Raw genomic sequence first — 20,799 nt, forward strand, 5'->3', positions numbered from 1 at the left:
GCCAGCAGTTAAAACATTGGCTTAAAGATTTGTTGTCTTTTCCAGTCTGATGTGTTTTGCAACCAAAACACTGAGTTAAAGATCTGTTGTCTTTTCTGTTTTGTTATGTTTTGCAAACTTTCAGGTATAATAAAAACAGAGAGGAGGTGCTCAGTGGATGAAACCGGATTCACAGAGTCTCTGTGTGCAGGCAGCTTTCCAGCGTGATCCGGTTTCGCTCCTTCCCCTCAGTGGAAATTTACCTTGCTGACGCCTATCTTGGTTTGAAATCAAAAATGTCTCTGCACAGAGAGAAGAAAAAACCCCAAACAAAGCCAAGCCAGCACTCCCCCGCCGTGGTTCGTGTTCAGCTTTCCTCAGGTGAAATCCTAGATCACCGTCCTTTCACCTCGTTGCCTTGGTGAGGGACATTTATTGCCTCCATCAGCCAAGCTTCCGCGTTGACCGGCTGCGGCTGCCAGGGCCGCTCTGAGCCGCGGCGGCACAGCACGGCGTGGCACGGCGCGCTGCTGGCGGGGGTCCTTGCGCCGGAGCAGCCGGGCAGCGCTCGGTGAGTTCGGCTGTCGGTGCTGGCGTGAGGGGCACGGGGCGATGGCTGGGTGGGCGCCCCAGCTGCTGGGCAGCTGCCAGGCCCTGCCCCGACGCGGGTGCCGCCGGGGCTCCGTGCCACGCGGAAAGCGTGGAAGGGGGTTTGTCCTTGCTTATGGATGGTTTCTTGTACCTTTTGTAAGGCAGTGGTGGGAGACCGTGTTGGCTGTTTCATCTCTGGTCTGCCTGTCTGTTCAGATACTGGTTTGCATCGATCCGAGCGCTGTGCCTTTCACACTTGCCTGTTCCTTTCAAAAAGGCGAGCTGCTGATTTTATACCCACATCGACTGTTATTTCAGTGCCGCTCTCTTCATGCGTGCTCCGAATGCTTCATGGGGTTTCGTCCCCTACGGGAAGCCGACGTCTGCAGCTTTCCTTCTTGCGCCGGGCTGTGGATCGCTCCTTTCTGTGTATGCAGAACGTACTGATGTGTGCTCCAAAACTCCTTCAGGCTGGGTTTTGTAACTGGTCAGTTTAGCTGGTGTGGACTAAGCCGCCTCTCCTGGGTTATTCTTCGGCGGGGCGAAGCGGAGAGCTGCTGTTGCATCCTTGGTGGTGGGAGGAAGCGCGCAGGCTGGGGCACTGCGTTTCGCCCGTGTTCTTTCCCTGTTGTTGCCGTAACTCTTCCCTAAATTTCCCAGCTCCAGGATGTTTTGTTAATACAAGGGCAGGAGGACTTACTAATAAGTTTTCTTTGTGTGAATGCTTTTAAGGTGTTAGAAATTACTTTGCTGTTCAGAGCACCTGGAGAGGGTAAATGTTGTTTAAAAGTTAATGAAGAAATGTGGATCCTGCACATAAATGTACATACGAGAGTCTCCTAAATCTGTAAACCCATCTGTATTCTCTTAGCTGTTTCCTGAGGTGAACTGGGGTCTGTTCATTGTCGGTGCAGCCTGGGTTTTGCTGCATGATTGGCTTGTGGTTTCCTATCTCGGTTCCACCTAAATCAGCCAAGTCTTCTAAAATACCAGTGTGACTTACAGATGAGAAAACACGAGCTGTATGGAGGTAATCCTTCAGCAAAGAGGAGAACTATGTAACCTCTGACATTTTGGGGGGAGGCAAGAGTACATAAACTTTGTGTTAATCATTGGACAAAGCAGAAGTAAGTATGAACGTGGCTAGCAGTGGAACTCAACATTAATACTTAACCAAGCAGTTCATGGCACCCCTGCTGCTGTGGGTGAGGTAAGCTAAGGTTAGAGGGGCGAGGACAGAAAGAGCATAGGCATAAATAGCTCTGACAAGTGAGGCTTCGTAAATGTTAGCGTTTTACTGCTTCACTGCTAACAGCCCGCCAACAGCCGCCATCCCGAGGTGCACGTGCGGCTTTGGGTTTCTAGCAGTAATGTTGCGATATTATTATTATTTTTTTTTTTTTTTAATCGCAGTGCTCAGAACAATGTAGTTCTGAATTCTGAGCCACGCTCTGCATTGTGGCTGTGAACACTCGGTGGAGGGAGGAACGCGGCGCAGGTGCCAGGCTCGGGCTGTGCCGAGCGGGTGTCGGGGCTGCCGAGGAGCCGCCCACGCTGGGAGCAGGGCCGCCGGTTCCCCCCCCGCAGCTGCGTGCGTCGGGGAGCCCCGTCCAGGCAGGGCGTTACGCTGACAGAAGCACTCCTCGGCGCGGTGAGCTGAACTTCTGTTTCAAACGGTGCGTTGCAAAAAGAAGCTTTGGAGATAATGCTTTTCAAGAGGAACGGCGTTCAGTGGAATACAAAAATGCAGAGTTAGATGTCCATCTTGTCTGGTTTGCTGTTTATCAGTGGCTGTAGTAGTTGTTTCAGACAGTGCAGGGTCCTGCACCTGGGGAGGAACAACCCCAGGCACCAGTACAGGCTGGGGCTGACCTGCTGGAGAGCAGCTCTGCGGAGAGGGACCTGGGTGTCCTGGTGGACGACAGGGTGACCATGAGCCAGCAGTGTGCCCTGGCTGCCAAGAAAGCCAATGGAATCCTGGGGTGCATCAAGAAGAGTGTGGCCAGCAGGACGAGGGAGGTTCTCCTTCCCCTCTACACTGCCCTGGTGAGGCCCCATCTGGAGTCCTGTGTCCAGTGCTGGGCTCCCCAGTCCAAGACAGATGAGGAGCTACTGGAGAGAGTCCAGCGGAGGGCTACGAGGATGATGAGGAGACTGGAACATCTCTCCTACGAGGAGAGGCTGAGGGAGATGGGCTTGTTCAGCCTGGAGAAGAGAAGGCTGAGAGGGGACCTTATAAATGCTTATGAATATCTGCAGGGTGGGTGTCAGGAAGATGGGGCCAAGCTCTTTTCAGTGGTGCCCAGTGACAGGACAAGGGGCAATGGGCACAAACTGAGGCACAGGAAGTTCCGTCTGAACATGAGGAAGAACTTCTTCCCTCTGAGGGTGCCGGAGCACTGGCCCAGGCTGCCCAGGGAGGTTGTGGAGTCTCCTTCTCTGGAGATATTCCAGCCCCGCCTGGACGCGGTGCTGTGCAGCCTGCTGTGGGTGACCCTGCTTGGGCAGGGGGTTGGACTAGATGACCCACAGAGGTCCCTTCCAACCCCTACTATTCTGTGATTCTGTAATTGCACAGGAGGTGGGTACGGTTTAATCTTGCCTCCAGAAGAATATTTCTCTTTAATACAGATTTTCAGCTCTGAGCAGAACCAGGAGAGTGCCTTTTGTATATCCCTTAGCAAGGTTATGGAAAGTGATTTGGAGATGGATGCAGCGGAGAAGTTGTCACTATTAACCACTGTCAGTATCGCAGCATCTAAATCGTCTCCACACCAGTTCTCTGTGATTACTACACGTGAAATGAAGAGGAAGGAATCCAGGTCAAAAGCTCCCGTCCACGATATTGGGGAAGTGGGGAAAGGAAAACGATCTTGTGGATCTCAGGTGTTCCCTTCTGCGTTATAGTGCGGGTGCTGGTGGGAACGGTGTGACCGTGCGGCGGCTGGTTGCTGCTGACATGGAGCGAAGCCGTGAGAACGTGCGGAGTTGAATAAAGTGGCCTTGGCACACGAAGTATTAACTGATCTTGGGTAGGTTAGGGTGGGCCAGTGGGGACTGCGGACCATGAGCTGTTTCTGGAGTGGGCTGCTGCCTCTTGCTTAGAGGGTGGCAGCTCGGGCAGCCAGTGGCTTCCCAGCAGCTGAAGTCCTCTGGTAAGGACAGTGTTTCTCTCCAGTAGCCTCAGTTTTCCTAGCCTTGTCTTCCCTTTACTGTAGCCCCTCTGCGTGTTCCTGCCTCCGGTTCCCAGTGATGTTGCAAGAAGGAAAATTCAGCTGCTGGTGGGAACATGGGGGTTGCTGAGCAGGTGAGGGCAGGTGCCAGCTTCTTGGGGCACAGGGGGGGAGGGAGCATCCCAAGGTTGTGTCCATGGGCCTGACCACCCTGGTGGGTGGCAAGCAATGACCTCTTTTCACTTTCTTTATCCCCTGGCTCAGAGGGATGTTTGAGGCAGTTGCCAGAAAATGGAAGTTTGCACTGGGAGAACAGCTCTATGAAAATGCATTACGTGACTCAGTACTTGCGAAAGTCTTTCACTCAAGATACTTAACTGCCAGTAAATTGTGCCCTGCTGGATTTGTGTGTGTCAGGTTGTTGTCTAGACAGTTGAAGGTTGTCTTTCTGCTCAGTGGCGTGTCGATTCGTGTGGTACCTAAAGCTATTTATCTGTAAAGAACTCATGATTACAGTACGGTCAGGTGGCATCCGTTTGACTTTTCAGATATGCACAGGCTAATTAAGCAAGTACCTTGAAGTCCAACCAAAAAAATGATCTTGCTCTGGTCAGGGGCCTGTCCAGCATCGCTGAGCACGTGTTGCGGCTCGGCTGCGGTGGTGTTGAGGCAGCCCCTCGCTTCCCGCCTCTGGCGGCCGGCGCAGCCTCTGCTCCGCGCGGGGCGAGAGCACGAGCGTGCGTGCGTGCGTGTGTGTGGATCCCTCGCCATGGAGCTTTGCTGCTGCGGTTCACATTTCTGGTTCCTCGATCCAGGTCCCCGCTGGTCTGTGCTTGTGAGTGTCCCTTTTCTGATCAGCCTTGTTAACCCACTCTGCGTGGTCTTGTTCATTTATTCATTTTGCAGATGAGGCCTCCTGCCGTCTGTCCTTCTGTGTGTCCTTCAGCCTCGCTGCAGACTGCCTCCCACACGTGGGATCCCAAGAAGAACCATGGCTCTGCAACATACCACTTCTCCTTAATCCTCCAGAGGTGTTCCCTTGTCCCGCTCTCTCCTTGTGCCTGGGGTTCCCCTCCCTCCTGACCCCAGCCAGCTCAGTCTTTGCGGGGTGAGTCTGGCTGGGTGCTGGTGAGCGTGCACAGAGGCCCTTGGAGGTGGCCCTGGACGTGGCTGCACTGGGTTACCGACTCGGGTCTCGCACTTCCCAGAGGCACCAGTCACCCAGCGAAGGCGTGAGCCGTGAGCCCGGGGCTTACAAGAGGTGTTAGCTTTACTGGCAAGCGGTCTGGCTTTGTGGTTAGCTAGTGCTGGAGTGATGGCTAAGTCTTTGGCTTTTTTTAGTATTATTTAATCCAGAAGGTGTGTCCAGATGACACACAACTCAGTGAAGACATTCTCTGTGCTCGTACATAAGGACTTCCCCATCCTGGAAATCTAAGTATTTGGAGTAAAAATAAAGGGCAAGTCAGCATTTTCTAAGCTCAGCTGAATATTACTGGCAGTTGTAGACTGTAGCCTCTCATTTCTCGTCTCGGTGCCACGTACATCTTTGCGTGGCAGTGCTGGCTTTTAAGCAGCTGCCTCCACCTGTGCTTCATCCCTGGCTCTCCATTTCTTCCTCCCCTTACCTCCCGTTCTGTTGGCGTGCCGTTTGTGGGCTCCGCAAGGAGGTTTTGGGCTGCTGTTTGTGGGCTCAAAGTGTTGACCTAGGTTCAGGAAAACCTCGGTGGGAATGGAGTTCAGTTGGCACTTCCACTGAAAAAAATGTATCTATAAACATGTCCTTAATCTCAACAGGCAGAAGTGCTGCTGAACTAAAGGTTGGCTCGGGCTCAGAGGTGCGAAGGGGTCACTGTATTTGAGGTTTGGATCCTGGGTCTTCTCACTCGAGATTTTTCCACACTTAGTGATCTTGTCTTGGCTACCCTCTGTCACTGAGCCCTGGGTTTACAAGAAAACCAAAACCAAATCCCAGTTTTCTTTTCAGAGAAGGGTGGGTGGAAACTTGTGTCAGGTAATTGGTGCTCAGTGTTTCAAGTCTCTCACTGTGCCTAGCCAAGCAATCCTTTATCTGATTTTTCTGGTGGATAAGGAGGTGAGATTACCTCTCTATTGCTGTGAAAATTTAACTCCTTTCTTTACGTAGGCACAGCATACTTAGAGATAAATGAAGAAACTGGGACACAAGGAGCAGGCATAAGAATATGAAAACTTTTTTTTTTTCTTCTCCCCCCCTGCCCTTCAGTCTTGCTGTTGCCCAGCAGCGTTCCCAGCTGAGGCAGAGGGGGGGATCCCTACGGATGGGAGCTGTCAGCCCGTGCGCAGCCTGGGAAGCTGCGAGCTGCCGCTGGCTCCTGCTGCTGCCCGTGGTGATGCCTGGCAAGCTGAACGTGGGAACCCTCCATCTGTGTCGCTGGAGGCTGTGTGTATCAGAATATTCTCGTGTTAAGCTTTGTATGCGTGTGTGTGCGCAGGAATGCACCCATGGTGTGATGCTGCTTCTGGGAGTGCTTTTAGACAAAACGATACAGAAAGGAGTTCAGTGCATTACAAGAGAGTTATTTTACAGATGAGCTGTCTGCACAGCTGCTTGTATGGTTCAGAATACTGACATTGTCATGTTCTGCAGAAGGATGTTCCATCATCCAAAATTCACCTTACTCCTTGTATACAGTAGGTGTTATCAAAATCAGTATCTTACTGACTGAAGGAAAAAATTTGAGGGTGTATAGGTGAGGCCTTGTTACTAATTGATGCCTTTTAATTCTTTTTTTAAGCCATTCCATACATTTTATGAATATGAAAATTTGAACAAACATTTGCAAAAGCATTGTTTATGCTTGGCAAGATGAAATATTTAGCGGAGGCTGAGGGCCTGAATGTGCGGAGGGAACAGGGTCTTCTGGTGTACTTAAAGTCTGAAGTGAAACTTCAGGTATAGTTTTTGAGAATCTCTCAGTTTAGATGGTCTGGAGCATCGTCTTTTGTATCCTGCAGAACCTGAATTGGGGAGCCTCGCACAGCTGGACTTCCTTCTGCTCTGTGGTGTTTTTGTTTTGGTTTTTTTTTGTTTTTTGTTTTTTGGTTTTTTTAAATATGGGGGGGTTTTGATTCAGTTAATATGCAGAGGAAATTTTAGTACAGAAATAAGATGCCACTCTGGCAAAGCTGGTGTTGGACTTTGTGGGAGGAAGTCTGAGTAGCATTAATAATACAGTAACTGTCAGAAATCCCTCTTTCTGTCCCTCTCTACTTAGTATTACAACCTCTTTTCCTCCAGTTCTCCTTCGGTAAGGTCAGAGTAGTCTACGTGTCTTTTTTCTGTGCTGCCTTCTCTTAATGAAGGAATTTTCTTGATCGCAGTTTGCAATTTCGTTGCCTTTTGTCTATTAGAAGCACTCTACCAAGCATGTTGCAGCAACGTTAGCAGATTGAAAAGAGTTAACATATGGAAAAAAAATTTCAGTGTGCATGAACATAACATGATTGACTTGTTCTTCTTCACATACTGTTTTGTTCGTCTATCTGGTAAGCGTTAGGCTCTTCTGGGAAGGCGTCCTGTCTTCCTAATTGGAAACTACTTTGGACAGGGTGAAGTGCTGCTGGGAAGGATACCAACAAACAGATTTTCAGCAAGGGTTGAAATCCTCAAGCTTTTGTTTTAATGCAGCACAATTACTACGGTAGGATGTGTGTCAGGATGAAACTTGCCCTGCAGACAGGTTCAGTGAGACCTTTGCTTTTTGTTCTCTGAAGTAATCTGTGTCTGACTCCTTCCAGAGGAATGGCATTAGCCTGGACAGGTAGGGCTTTGCTGCTGTGGTGGTTCTGACCTTCCTAATGATCTCAAAAATCTCGGATTCAGCTCACAAATCTGTGTCTCGCCTTGAGCTCTAAAGCAAATAGAGTAGGTGTAGTATCGTCATGCCAGAATAAACCTGTGGGAAAATGTTATTGTTTTCTGAGCAAGCTTCAGGGAACGGAGTCTCAAATTACTGTAATTGAATCTTGTGTCTTGCAGTTCTGGAAGGCTTATCAGAGGAGAAGGCAGAACTGATACGGGTGACTGCGGAACCTGTTTCTGTAGGATCCTTTCCAGATTTAATTTTGGTGGCCTCTTTCTGTAGCAAAAATAAACTGGTCAAACAGCATGGAAAAAAAAAGTAAAACTACCCTTTATACCAATGTTCCTCAGGAGCTGAATGCAGTGAAGCGATAAACTGAGCATTAGGTTGATCTCTTAGTAATACGCGTCTGCAGAAATTACCGTGTGTCATTGAGAGCTGGTTTTGAGCTCTGTATATACCAAGTGATGAGACAGGTTTAAATGATGTCATTTTAAGGTTGTATTTTTAATCTTGCATCCTTTTTTTTAAACCGTGGGCATCTCTCTCACCAAGAGGTATTAGCATTATTGGACAAAAACGTTATGAATATTTTCCCTTGTGTTTGAAGAGACAGCTTTAGAGTCTAAGCAGAATGAATTTCTGTGGAGTATGGATCATTAAGGATTTGAAGTGGCCCTGCTTAGCAAATTGTCTAATACTTTTATTACTATTATTGTTACATTATTATTACTATGATGTTATTACTGTTAATCTACTCTTATTCGGCTTTTATTTAACTCTTGACAGGTCTGACCAGAGTTGGATGCTCTTCACGTTTGGATTCGGGCTATTCCTTAGCACGTAAAGTGTATGCCTCCTTCCAAGAGGCTTTTCTTTTCCAAGTCCTACCTGGGAGAGACTCCTGCTAGCTGAAGGCTGAGAGTTTATTCACAGCTTAACCTCTTGCCATCTTCACAATGAGTTAGAGAATAAACATTAAACCTATTTTCTTTTTTGTTAACAGGAGGAGTCTCGTATCCTAAGGGTGAAGGTGGTTTCTGGCATTGACCTAGCGAAAAAAGACATCTTTGGAGCCAGGTAGGTGTTCTGCATTGACAGATTTACGCATTTAAACAGAATAAACTTAGAGCAAGGACGCTTTGTAATTGATTGTTCATAAAAGTGATGAGAGATCCTATTACTTGATTACAAGCAGTGCAAATTACGGGCTGTGTGTTGGCAAGAAAGCCATTAATCACAGCAGTGCCTGTTCGTGCCCTCTCCCACCGTACGGAGCCGTTCAGAGTTCACCGTCTGCCTCCGCTCTGTGAGCGTGTGAGGAGCACCTCAAACTTTGGCAGTGTTTGGCAATACTTAAAATGAATCCCAGCTGTCTCCCCGTGTGCCCTACATGATGCAAGAAAGACCAAAAGCCAGCTGTTCCCTCTGTCTTATTTGGGGGAAGTTCCGCTTTCCCTGCTGGCTTTCGGTGCCAGGCATCGCGAAGTCTGACTAGGTAGCCAGACGGTGAGTTGTCTTGGTCTTGGACGTATCCAGCTGCCACTGCTGCAGTTCCTAAGGGCGGTACCTTGGAAGCGTAGAACATCTCAAGCTGGAAGGGACCTGTAAGGAGCATTGAGTCCACCTTTTGGAGAGAAAGGCGATCAAAGCATTTTCTCCTGTTCTGCCTGTGCCACGAGAAGGCTAGCAGTAAGTACTAGTGCAGAATGGAGTTCAGAGTGAACTGTGCTGACAGAGTGCTTTTCTGTTAGGCTGTGGCAAGTCCAGGTTTTAGTTCCAGCTGAGCCTTGAACCACCTTGAGTTTTAAACCGGGGACTTAAGAGGGAAAAGAGAAGTTTCTGGAGTGCCTAAGGCAGTCTTCATATGACTGCTTCCCTGTTCATCTGCTTATCAACAGATAGGGCGAACAGACCATAGTTTGCACGGGTCTTTGGCCGAAATGACAATTGTCAAACAAGAAAACTGGTTCTAAATGGTCAAATGGCAAGATAAGGTAAGTTACGTTCTCAAGTATGTGTGTTCTTAAGTCCTTTGTTTTGAAAGAATTAGTCACAGATGTAGGAATAGCTGTTCTCCAAGTCTAGGCTTGCTGTGCAATGACCTAAAGCATCAGATCAGGTCATACTTGAGGGAGAAGCTGGTTCTGAAGCCAAAATGGACCAGAAAGCATTGATTCCACACCCTTCCCCCGTCCCCCTCCCGAAGGTTAATTCAGGTTTGATGTTCTTGCTATCTCAAGCCTACGCATGAGGAAATTCTTTACTGCAAATGCTCTAATCAGAAGTTTTTTATCGGATTGAGATTAGTGGTATCCAATTTAGCTGTTATCAAAATGGCTGATTTCTTAATGTATAAATGAGTCTCCCTGTGGATTTTCCTGTATTGGTTTAATGATGCTTACAAATTGTTCATTAGCTTGCATATCTGGCTTGAAACTACATGAAAGCAGCAATTAAAAGTTTAATCAACTTTGATTTTTTTTTTTTTTGTGAAATTTGCAACAAACGTTCCTTTGGTAGCTGTGTGCAGAATATGGTAAGACAAAGCTTTCATATTTTCTTTCCCCAAATTTGCTATTGTGAGGACCAGCTTTTGATGCTGACCATAAGCAACAACAGCAGCAGCTGATGTGTAGATGTAGTTGGGCACGTAGTGCTCGCTGAGGAGATCCGGGGTGGTGCTGTTAACAGTGCTGCTGGGCCGCACCGTAGGAGCCCCGCTGCTCGCTCGCACCAGCAGCACCTGCCCCGAGTCCTGCAGCTGGCGCTGAGCTGCTGCCGTACCACAGCGAGAGGGAGGAGCGGCTCAGGCCCCGAGAAGGCAAGGCTGCTGGTGCAGATGCTGACCCTGGAGTTGCCACAGTTGTGTGCTAACTATGCTTTCTCTAGACCTCCTTTAATTTGGCCTTTTCCTACAATTACAGATTTTCGGTTTCCTTGATACATTTCATTGGCTGGATTTTGTTTCTGAATTATTTCCAGAGTCTTAAATTTTAGCACTTCTTTGGAAAAAAGCAAAGCTAGTGGTTGAAATACTGAATCTGCTCATTAAGAGGAACTGTGTAGAAATATTGAAGTGCTGTGGCAAATTCACAGGAGTAATCTGAGAGGAGTGGGAATCTTTTTAGTGTTCGTTTGATTCGTTAAAGGATACATTGGAAACTTTACAGCTGAATCCCCGGCATTGTACTATCTCCTCTGGCCGTACTTCTCGTAGAACTTTTGTAAATATTTAAGGTGGCGTGTTCAAAAGAACTACTAAAATTTGCTTAGGAGTTGATAAATTGTGAAAATATCTTTTGTCTTTCAAAATGCACAAAGTTAAAACTGAGTGAAATTTGAACTGAGTTCTACTGATGTGGCCCTTAAATATTTAAATTGGTCTCAGGTCAGTAAGATCTCCATAAAAACAGAGAGTTAAAAACATATTCCCAACTGATGTTTTTAACTTTCTTTTAAACAGTCCTTTAGGAAAAGTTGAGACTAGCAGCATCGTGTATTGTGAACTTAGTGAACTGCTTGTATCGCTGTGTTGGCAGGCTTTCAGAAAGCTTTCTTTTTTTGGCTAAAGTTCCAGTTTAATTTTTCTGTTTGTTTTAGGGGCCTTACATACCTTGGTGAGATACTGACATTTCATGCTGCTTGATGCTTAACTGTGATTTCGGTTGCTACGGATGGTGTTGTTCAGACATAGCTGCTGAGAGTGTGTTGTGTAGTAGCTGCCCCATTAGCAGCTCTGTGGAGGCCCGGTGCGGTGTACGTGATGAAATTCTCATTTGGGGCGGTAGAGGAGAAACGTGTAATGTTTGAGCTACGCAAGAGGAAAAGAAGGGAAATTTGTGGGTGTGAGAGCTGTACACGTAGTATTTTACTATGCAGTGTATGTTCAGGATCCCTTAAAAAAATAGCAGTAACTAATGCTGTCTGTGTGTTTTCTTCTCTTGGTGCAGACATAGACCCTGACATTCCGTTGTTTCCCTCTCCCATAAATAGTTTCTGTGAGGCCACAAGTCTCTTCCAAGTTCATTTCTGCGGTGGCGTAAGTTGTAGCGCGCAGCCACAGGCTGGCATCTGGTGTGAAAGTCAGTCGTGAATCTGTGGGCGCTGGCTGCTAGGCAGTGCGTGGCACCTCAGACCGCGCTCAGCAGATGTGTCCAAGGCGAGATAACGGTGTGGGCCGTGCTGAGGGCCTTCTTGGTAGGTGCAGACACCGCTTGGTGCGCCCACGAGTGCGGCGGGCTGAAGGAGGAGCGGCCGAGTTCGCGCTTCTGCTCCCAGGAGCCCTCTCCGTGCTTGTGCCGAAGGCGTCTTGCAGCAGCTGGTCTCCCCGTGGCTCCGCTTGCCGCCCTCGTGCCTGTTCCTACCGCCATGGCTGGAGACTGGCGGCCCCAGAGCTGGCTCTGCTGCCCCGGGAGGCTGCGGCTGTGTCGGCAGCGGGCTCGGCACCGGCTTTGCCGGGGCAGCAGCCCAGCGCTGTGGCGTCGGGCCGGGCGGCCGTCCCTGCGCGGAGGTGCGGGGATGGCAGGGAGCTGCCGCGGTGGCCGAGGGCGTGCGTCAGCGAGGAGGGCACGGGGGATGCGCTGGAGCGAAGCTCTGAGGCTGCTCCGCACCGTCAGTGGGCTCTGCCCCGGGAGCGTGCGGGGCGACGGGCCTTGCTTTGGAAAATACACGCAGAGAGCAGAGGCAAACGCCTGGTGACTGGTCCCTGCGTAGGCTCGGACAGGGCTGGCTGCTGGCGTTGCGCTGTGTGCTTGCCGCGGTCACAGCAGGGAGGAGAGCGGTCGTCGGCACCCGAAGGCGCAGCAGCACGGTCTGGGGACTTGGACACGCTCGTGGTATCCCACATGCTGGGGAGCATCGGGATTTCTGCTTGACGTTCCTAAGCGGCGCTTCTGGGTTGTGGACAGATACGTTTGGGTTTGGTTTTTTTGTCTGTTTTCAGAAACTAAATCAAGTGTTGAGGACAAATTCCTGATCTTTGTAATGTTCTTTCTGGGAGCACGACGGTGAAGTGACTGCCAAACGTTTTCGAAGGAGTTAGTCTGCAGTCGTTTGAGAGGTGCTGGCATGGCAGAGCTACGGCCCCGCAGCTGGCGTGCCCGCTGCGTGGCAGGGTCCCGCAGGGCGTAATGCTGGGGCAGGGCGGTGAGTTACCGGGTAACTGTGAACGATTCACTACAAGGCATACACTGTGGTTGGCATCTCAGGGGGTTTTCCTTACCGTTTTTAATCAACGTTACCATTACAAAACATTGCCTGGAGGCTTGCGGAGTCTGAAAGGCGTTTCGTGCCTCATTAGATCCAAGGAAAGTCTCCTGCCAGTGTCGAGCGCTACAGAAACCAGTATTTTTCTTCTGAAGACTGTAACAATAAAACGAGCTCAGTGCTTTTCATTTTGCTTTTTTGGAGTTCTTTTAGGCTTATGAAATCATTTCGATAGTAGATACTGATATAGAAGAGTTGTGAAGTGTATGGAATTATGATTACGATGACATGAAATGTACTAGTGTGTAGAATGAAGTGGAGGCCATGAGCCGAGGCGGTGGTTACACGTGTTGGGTTTTGTCTACGTAGTTTTAGCGGAGGTGGCTCTAAGTGGCCAGTCAGTGTAGACAGAGGTGGCTTTTATATCCTGTTTTATGTTGAGTTCTGCAAAATTACAAGTCTGATATATACTGATGGCCAATAGATACTGCAGACTGGAGTTTTGTGAGTCTAGTATTAGCTTTGCATGCTTAGCTCTGAAAGGCACATACAAGCTTGCTGCTCTCTAGTGCATAGGTACATATATTTACCACCTGACGTATACTGTATTTTAATATATACATTATTATTTTACATTTCTTTCAATTCCCTCTCAACTTTGTAAATGTAATGTCTCAATGAATTCAGCTAGTATTTGTATTCTTGTATGTAATTAAGTGTAATGCAGATTATAATATAATTAATCTTAGTTATGCAACATACTGAACAATTATTACTTATTACTATTTTGTTTTTACTCGCACATTAGGAATGATGCTATGAGTATCATCATGGCTGACGCTGCACTGTGTGAGTGACTGGACGCAAATGCAGTCACTGCCTAGAGAACCTTGGCACATAAAATGAAATTTCCTCTCCTGGATGCGTTTATCACATTACTGAAATCTAAGAATTACTTCTCTGGTGACTCGGTCTGTTTGCTGAGCACCATCTGCTTCAGTGGACAAGTTTATGTCTTTCCCTGAAGGTATGTCCAGTGTAGACTTGGGTTTTTGATTAGGTCTTTTCTTCCACTTTTAAAAAATATAGCTAGGTAAAATACAGCACTTGGAAGGTGGCCCTGGGATGGCTGCTGGGTCACTGGGCACAGCGGTGACACGCTGCTTATAAAGGCAGTTTCCGCACGTACACACAAATGCACTCACGAGTGATGAAGGGGAATGCGTACGCGTAAATGAGAAGAAAATGTCCTCTGGTTATTACTGGTTGTGTGAGATAAGATACTATGGTGTGGGTGTTCTTATTGAACAGTTTGGGAAAGAAATACAGACTTGTGTACACTGTAATTGGGTAGATCTGGTGGAGTTTCTTAGCTGCTGCTTTTGCCTTCTACATCATGAAATAAGTGGAAATTGTGGCTGGCTGGAAGCTGAAAAAGGTAAAGTGCTTTTCAGTTAAATTACGGATGTTTTTTCATTAAGAAGAAGCTACACTTCTAATGACATGGGAGCTTATTATGGGTTGCCTCTGGGTTTATTGCTTTTGCCTGCTCTACCCTGAAAATCCAGCAGCCTGCAGGGCGCTGCCGGGATGCAAGGCCCTGCCCTGCTCTGGTTGCCCGTGTCTGCAGTCGGTGATTGAGCAGTGGTGGTGTTAGTGCTAGGGTATGCGGGCTGCAGGCTTCTGGCGGTATTTTAAGTCATACCGTGTACTCCTGTTGAGAGCAAGGCTGCTTGAAACGTGGCCGAATTCCTGAATTCGTCGGTATGCTGTTACTGTGGACTGGCAATGGAAGGCGAGCACGGGTGGCTGTGAATATGCCTTGCAGATGACAAAGGCAGCAGATGTTTACCTTTCAGCTGTTCCTTTAAGTCCACGGTCACTGCTTCTAGTCCAGTTCGAGTTATGGTAGATCCTGTTTTAACTAACAGCAAAATTCTGCTGACAGCTACACCCCTGGCACCGTCCCCCCTAGCGAGTTGCTACCTTGGAGCTGGGTTTTAAAATCAGCCCGTTCCCCTCCTCGTACTGATATCTCCTGTGTCAAGCACACACAGATGACCTGAAGTGAATATTTTAAAAAGGCATTCGGTTAATTTGTGAGAAACGATCTGGCTCAGAATGAGCTGCCTCTTCACAGTGCTGTCCGAGAGAGCGGGGACGCTTGCTCTGCTGCCTCTTCGGTACGCGGCTCAGCGCGGAAGGGTTTTACCCGTAACTTCTGTTTCCTTTAAAATTATTTACTGTGTGTAAAAATAGACAGAACTCAAGCTCTGAAGTTACTTTCTGTGGTGGGCCTAACAAAATGGATTTTGACATCAGCCATTAGTCAAAAATCTTACCCAGTAAAACATTACATTAGCTAGATGCATAGAAGTAATTTTTGGAGAAAGGTTTCAGTAGTGCAAAATGACACCTGTGCCAGAGTGCGACTGCTGCCGATACCCTGTCGGGGGGAGTTCCGGAGGTGCAAACCTCTCAAATGAACGAGCCAGGAGTTCTGGGCACGTAGTCTCAGGCTGCAGTCACAGAAAATGTTTCGGGCTCTGCTTCAAGAAAGCGTTTGATGGGGCAGCGAAACAAAGGACTTGTCCAAAATGTGTGACTAGCGGTAGAAGAGGGTGATGTCAGAAGAGATCAAGGCCTGCTTAGAAGAAAGATGGTGGATAATAGGTATTTTTCTTTGGGAAGCAGTAGTGTTGATTTTGCCTGGCACTGGTGAGTGGAGTGCAGGCGCCCTGGGCTGCGGCGTGGGCGCAGCGGTGTGTCGGGGTGCGGGTTGGGTGGGCGCAGCGGTGTGTCGGGGTGTGGGTTGAGTGGGCGCAGCGGTGTGTCGGGGTGTGGGTTGGGTGGGCGCAGCGATGTGTCGGGGTGCGGGTTGGGTGGGCGCAGCGGTGTGTCGGGGTGCGGGTTGGGTGGGCGCAGCGATGTGTCGGGGTGCGGGTTGGGTGGGCGCAGCGGTGTGTCGGGGTGTGGGTTGAGTGGGCGCAGCGGTGTGTCGGGCTGCGGCGTGGGCGCAGCGGTGTGTCGGGGTGTGGGTTGGGTGGGCGCAGCGGTGTGTCGGGGTGCGGGTTGGGTGGGCGCAGCGGTGTGTCGGGGTGCGGGTTGGGTGGGCGCAGCGGTGTGTCGGGCTGCGGGTTGGGTGGGCGCAGCGGTGTGTCGGGGTGCGGGTTGGGTGGGCGCAGCGGTGTGTCGGGGTGCGGGTTGGGTGGGCGCAGCGGTGTGTCGGGGTGCGGGTTGGGCGGGCGCAGCGGTGTGTCGGGGTGCGGGTTGGGCGGGCGCAGCGGTGTGTCGGGGTGCGGGTTGGGCGGGCGCAGCGGTGTGTCGGGGTGCGGGTTGGGCGGGCGCAGCGGTGTGTCGGGGTGCGGGTTGGGCGGGCGCAGCGGTGTGTCGGGGTGCGGGTTGGGCGGGCGCAGCGGTGTGTCGGGGTGCGGGTTGGGCGGGCGCAGCGGTGTGTCGGGCTGCGGGTTGGGCGGGCGCAGCGGTGTGTCGGGGTGTGGGTTGGGTGGGCGCAGCGATGTGTCGGGGTGCGGGTTGGGCGGGCGCAGCGGTGTGTCGGGGTGCGGGTTGGGCGGGCGCAGCGGTGTGTCGGGGTGTGGGTTGGGCGGGCGCAGCGGTGTGTCGGGGTGTGGGTTGGGTGGGCGCAGCGGTGTGTCGGGGTGCGGGTTGGGTGGGCGCAGCGGTGTGTCGGGCTGCGGGTTGGGTGGGCGCAGCGGTGTGTCGGGGTGCGGGTTGAGTGGGTGCAGCGGTGTGTCGGGCTGCGGCGTGGGCGCAGCGGTGTGTCGGGGTGCGGGTTGGGCGGGCGCAGCGGTGTGTCGGGCTGCGGCGTGGGCGCAGCGGTGTGTCGGGGTGTGGGTTGAGCGGGCGCAGCGGTGTGTCGGGGTGTGGGTTGGGTGGGCACAGCGGTGTGTCGGGGTGCGGGTTGGGTGGGTGCAGCGGTGTGTCGGGGTGCGGGTTGAGCGGACGCAGCGGCCATGACGCCAAGCAGGGGCTGGCGGCAGTGTGGGTGCGCAGGGACTCCCCGTGCAGCAGCCGTGGCCGGTGCCGGTGCTGGTCCCGCTCGTGGTGGCTGGCAGCAGAGGGCACCAGAGAAGGCCTCTGCCTTCGCTGGGGTGGCTTTTGTGATTCTCGCCCAAACCAGCAGGGTTTTGCCCATCTGCACGTAGTAAGTTCTTCAGGATGCACGGGGTATATAGTTCACTACCTGTACATGGAGGAATACTGCTTATTCAAGAATGCAGTCTTGCTAATGAGGAAGAGGACTTAGTAATAATTCCTGAAGTTTATAATGTCATAGTGAAAAGTAATTTTCGCAGATCGTTGCTCAGTGGAAAAGTTTCTGTGTACAGATAGAAAAATTAAAATGTTTCTCACTGTTTGAAAAAGGAAGGGCCCATATTCAGCCGCTCAGTTTTGTCCACCTGCCTGCCATCTACTGTGGTCGACTAGTTTACCCGAATCTGATGGCCTTAAAAGAAAAAGGGGCATGTGGACAACATCTAAGGAAAACCTTTCAGTCTTGAATTGGTGAGGCAGAACTTCTCTTTTCTTCCTCACCTACTGATCACATTAAATCCTTAAGCGGAATGGACTGAAATGATCAGCAGGTTCTACTTTTTTATATAGTTTATAGTTTTATATACTTTAGTTTTTCCTCCTAGACTTAGTGATACCTCATCTTATAGTTGGAAGATTGTCCACATCTGACCGTTTCCCAAGATGCATTTTATGTTTATTTCTACTTCATTTGAACTAATCAACAGCCCCTGCATAATTGTCTGATGGATGAACATAGCCGTTGCTACTCTGCTGTGCAGTGTGAGCCTGTAACTGTGTTTTCGTCTTGCAGTTACGGCAAGCACACAACAGCCAGGGGTGGTGTTTCATTAGAAGGGTCCCGCTGGCTTAGCCTTCGTTTGCAAGAGCAATGCTAAACCAGCTCTCTCTGGCTTGGAGAAGCTTTCTTCTGTGGAGTTTTTCTTTTGTGTATGAAGTATTTCTTTCTGTCCAAAATTTTCAGCCCTAGGACTGTATATACACATTTAAGGATGTCCGGCACTTTAGACTTCAGATGGCTCTTACTCTGTTTTCAGTCTTTGTTTAATGAGCATTAGGGCTTAGGTTGTGTTGGTGTCTCTCTCAGACCTCTGCAGATCTCCCAAAGGAGTTGAACAAGTTTTACTGCTCTGGCACCTTTTCACTGAAGTGCCAGTGAGACTTCATTCCTGTAAATTCAGAATCATCTATTGCAATTCAATATTTCTTTCTCCTTTCAAAAAGGAAAATTTTCCTGTTTTCTGAAGAAGCAGTAAAACCATTTTTTATTAAAGAAACAATATGAGGGCAGGCATTTTCATTTTGTTTTGAAAAAAACCACTTGTCTCATAATCATACGCTACTCTGTGGGGCTGAGTAAAAGGAAGGCAGAAATTACTGCCTTAAAAGAAGAAAATACTAAAGCATCTTGTGAGGGACATCTTGCATCTTACATTGCGAAATAAAGTCGCTGCTCAATCATTAACTTGTAAAGTTTTGCTTAAGCCTTTGCGTTAAACACTGCAGCTTAATGAACTCAAATCACAGAATCACAGAATAGTAGGGGTTGGAAGGGACCTCTGTGGGTCACCCAGTCCAACCCCTTGCTGAAGCAGGGTCACCTACAGCAGGCTGCACAGGACCTTGTCCAGGCGGGTCTTGAATGTCTCCAGAGAAGGAGACTCCACAGCCTCCCTGGGAGGTTGTTACTGATAACAGACCGTGTACCCTGGAGGTGCGCAGTATCTCTCCCTGTGCCATTCAGAGCGTCGAGAACAGAACCAGTAAGGTGAAACGTGGTGTAAACGGGAAGGACCCACAGCTCTGTCCCCGAACAGGACAGTAGCACTGCCCATGCGGAGGTAGGATTCTGGGCAGCGGGGCTGGGGATTCCCTCCTTCCACCTGTCCTCCTTGATGCCACCGAGTGACCTGACTGGGCGTTTCGCTCTGAAGCGGGAGCGACCAGCTGAGGGCTCTGTGATGTTCTGTTTCCTGTCCTGTCCTTTTCCAAGGTAGTCTTCCCTCCACCGTCCTGAGGTACGAAGGAGGCCCTAAGAAACGGAGAGCTGGATGAAGTGTCCTGGAAAGGCAGAGAGCAGGGCCGCAAGAAAAGGGTAACGGCTAGGAAGTGGTATTGCTGCCAGATAACTTATTTTTTTGCATATAGAGCTATGAACTTGGTGTATTCCTAGCAGCCAGGCAAACACAAGAATCTGTTTCTGGCCATCCTGGACTTTGCCCTTTTCCCATACACGCTTTCCCATCTGCAGTTACAGGTGCAGGCGTGTCTGTGCTGCTAGCACGTGAGTCTAAATGGTGGTCTTGTGGTCTTGTCTTGTCCAAGTTACATGCCATGGTTTTGGTTTGGATCTCTCGTGGCTGTCTAGCCTTCAGCTCAAACTTACCCAGAGCTCTTCATCTCTTCCTTGGGCTTGAGCCCTGTGGTGCCTCACGTTACGCTGTTCACAGCAGTGTCGCTGCCCGTGTCGCACGCCTGCGTCGCTTGTGACTGCGCGTCCAGGCTGTGAAGTTTGCAAATGTCTTCAGCATAGATGAATAAGTTGGAGCCCTGCTTGCCTCTCACCGTCCCACATCTCAGTTACTTCCCCATCGTATTTGTCTTGCTTGGGTTGGTAGATGTTGATTCCTTCCTTGCAGAGGGACCAATTTCCCTAACTTGCTGCTTTGACCACCTCACCCTGCTTTCTTTGAAACTGCTGCTCTCTGTCGTCTGGGATTGTGGGCTTCTGTCAGCGACTGCTCTGTGAGCTCTGGCTCCCTCAGTAATCCATTACGTTTTTAAACGAGGTTTTGCCTACTGTCCTTCAGCTGTGTTGGTCATCATAAAACTCCCTTTTGGCGGTGAAGCTTGTGGATGCCTGGCCAATAGTCAGAGGGACCAGTGCTGATACATACCCTGTCGCACTGTCTGGTGCTGTTTCTTGTTTCCTTCTGTTCACCCATTTGTGTCTGTTGTATCTCATCTCGTGCTTGGGTTGTCCCCTCGTAGGGTCATGGACCATCTTTCTGTTCTGCATTTGTCCAGTACGTGGGGGTTTTGCACTTGTAAAGACCCCACAGCGACTTTTTGCTTTCACAGGAATTACAGTTGAACCAATACTTTATGTAAGTGGAAAACAAAAACAATTTTGAGAGACAGTAGTCTTTCTCTGCAGCTTTACCTTTTGTCCCAACTGCTTACTCGCTTCTCTTGTAGTTGTCCATATTTTCACCTACCTGGTAAAAATAAATACATAAATAAAATCATAATTTATGGTTAAGAATATCCTCCATGTTTTGTGGAAGTGAAGACCAAGGAAATAGGGAATACAAGTGCTACAGACAATGCTTTTTGCCCTGAGAAACCCTGGAAGGACATTTTGCATGTCTCGGTAGCACAACAGTTATTTTTTTATTGATGTCTGCTGTGAGGTGATCCTGACGCTTACATAACTGTGTCAAAACGAAGGAAGCTTCTAGAAGCATTTCTCCTGGAAGGCAGCCCCCACTGCGGCAGGCCAGTGCTGGAGCAGCCAGGTGTGTGTATGTGATCGGTACAGGTGATAACGAGTTCAGAACAGTAATTGCGGATGAGCAACACATGTTGATGCAGTGAGCAGCCATCTTGGTCCCTTCCGAGAGGGCTGGCTCTGGCACCCTTAGGTGCAAACCCACGGCGGTTTAAGCTGACTTAAGTAGTGGCTGCTGTGGTGCCATTTCCCGCTTGCCATGCCCTGATGGTGTGGGTTTGCTTACGGAAGGGCTGCGGGTTGGTGCGGGGAGGTGGTTTGCCTGCAAATGAGCGTGTGATCGGAGCCGCGTGGCAGCTCGTGGCTGCGGTGCATCACGTGGCTGCAGCGGGAAGGATGGGACCGCAGCTGCCTGGCGCCGGGGACCCTCACCGTGGACTGTGTGCTGGGGCTGAAAAGGTAAGCCGACCCCGGCTAATGGCAGCCGGCGTCTCCG

The 20,799-nt window shown here is 49.8% G+C and overlaps 1 protein-coding gene across 5 annotated transcripts in view; it reads left to right on the top strand.

Moving 5' to 3' along the window:
* LOC142358773 (E3 ubiquitin-protein ligase NEDD4-like) overlaps nucleotides 1-20,799 on the top strand; it is a 171,108-nt gene that overhangs the window by 27,581 nt on the left and 122,728 nt on the right. For 3 of the 5 annotated variants that reach the window (XM_075447106.1, XM_075447107.1, XM_075447108.1), the window contains exon 2: nucleotides 8,595-8,668. The exons of 1 other annotated variant lie outside the window; for it this stretch is intronic. In XM_075447106.1, the coding sequence (XP_075303221.1) occupies nucleotides 8,595-8,668 (74 nt within the window). Of the gene's footprint in view, nucleotides 1-531; nucleotides 551-8,594; nucleotides 8,669-20,799 lie in introns of those variants that run through there. One more of the 5 variants, XM_075447109.1, reaches the window with a different exon arrangement.

Source organism: Opisthocomus hoazin, chromosome Z (genome assembly GCF_030867145.1).
Source record: "Opisthocomus hoazin isolate bOpiHoa1 chromosome Z, bOpiHoa1.hap1, whole genome shotgun sequence".
NCBI classification, from domain to species: domain Eukaryota; kingdom Metazoa; phylum Chordata; class Aves; order Opisthocomiformes; family Opisthocomidae; genus Opisthocomus; species Opisthocomus hoazin.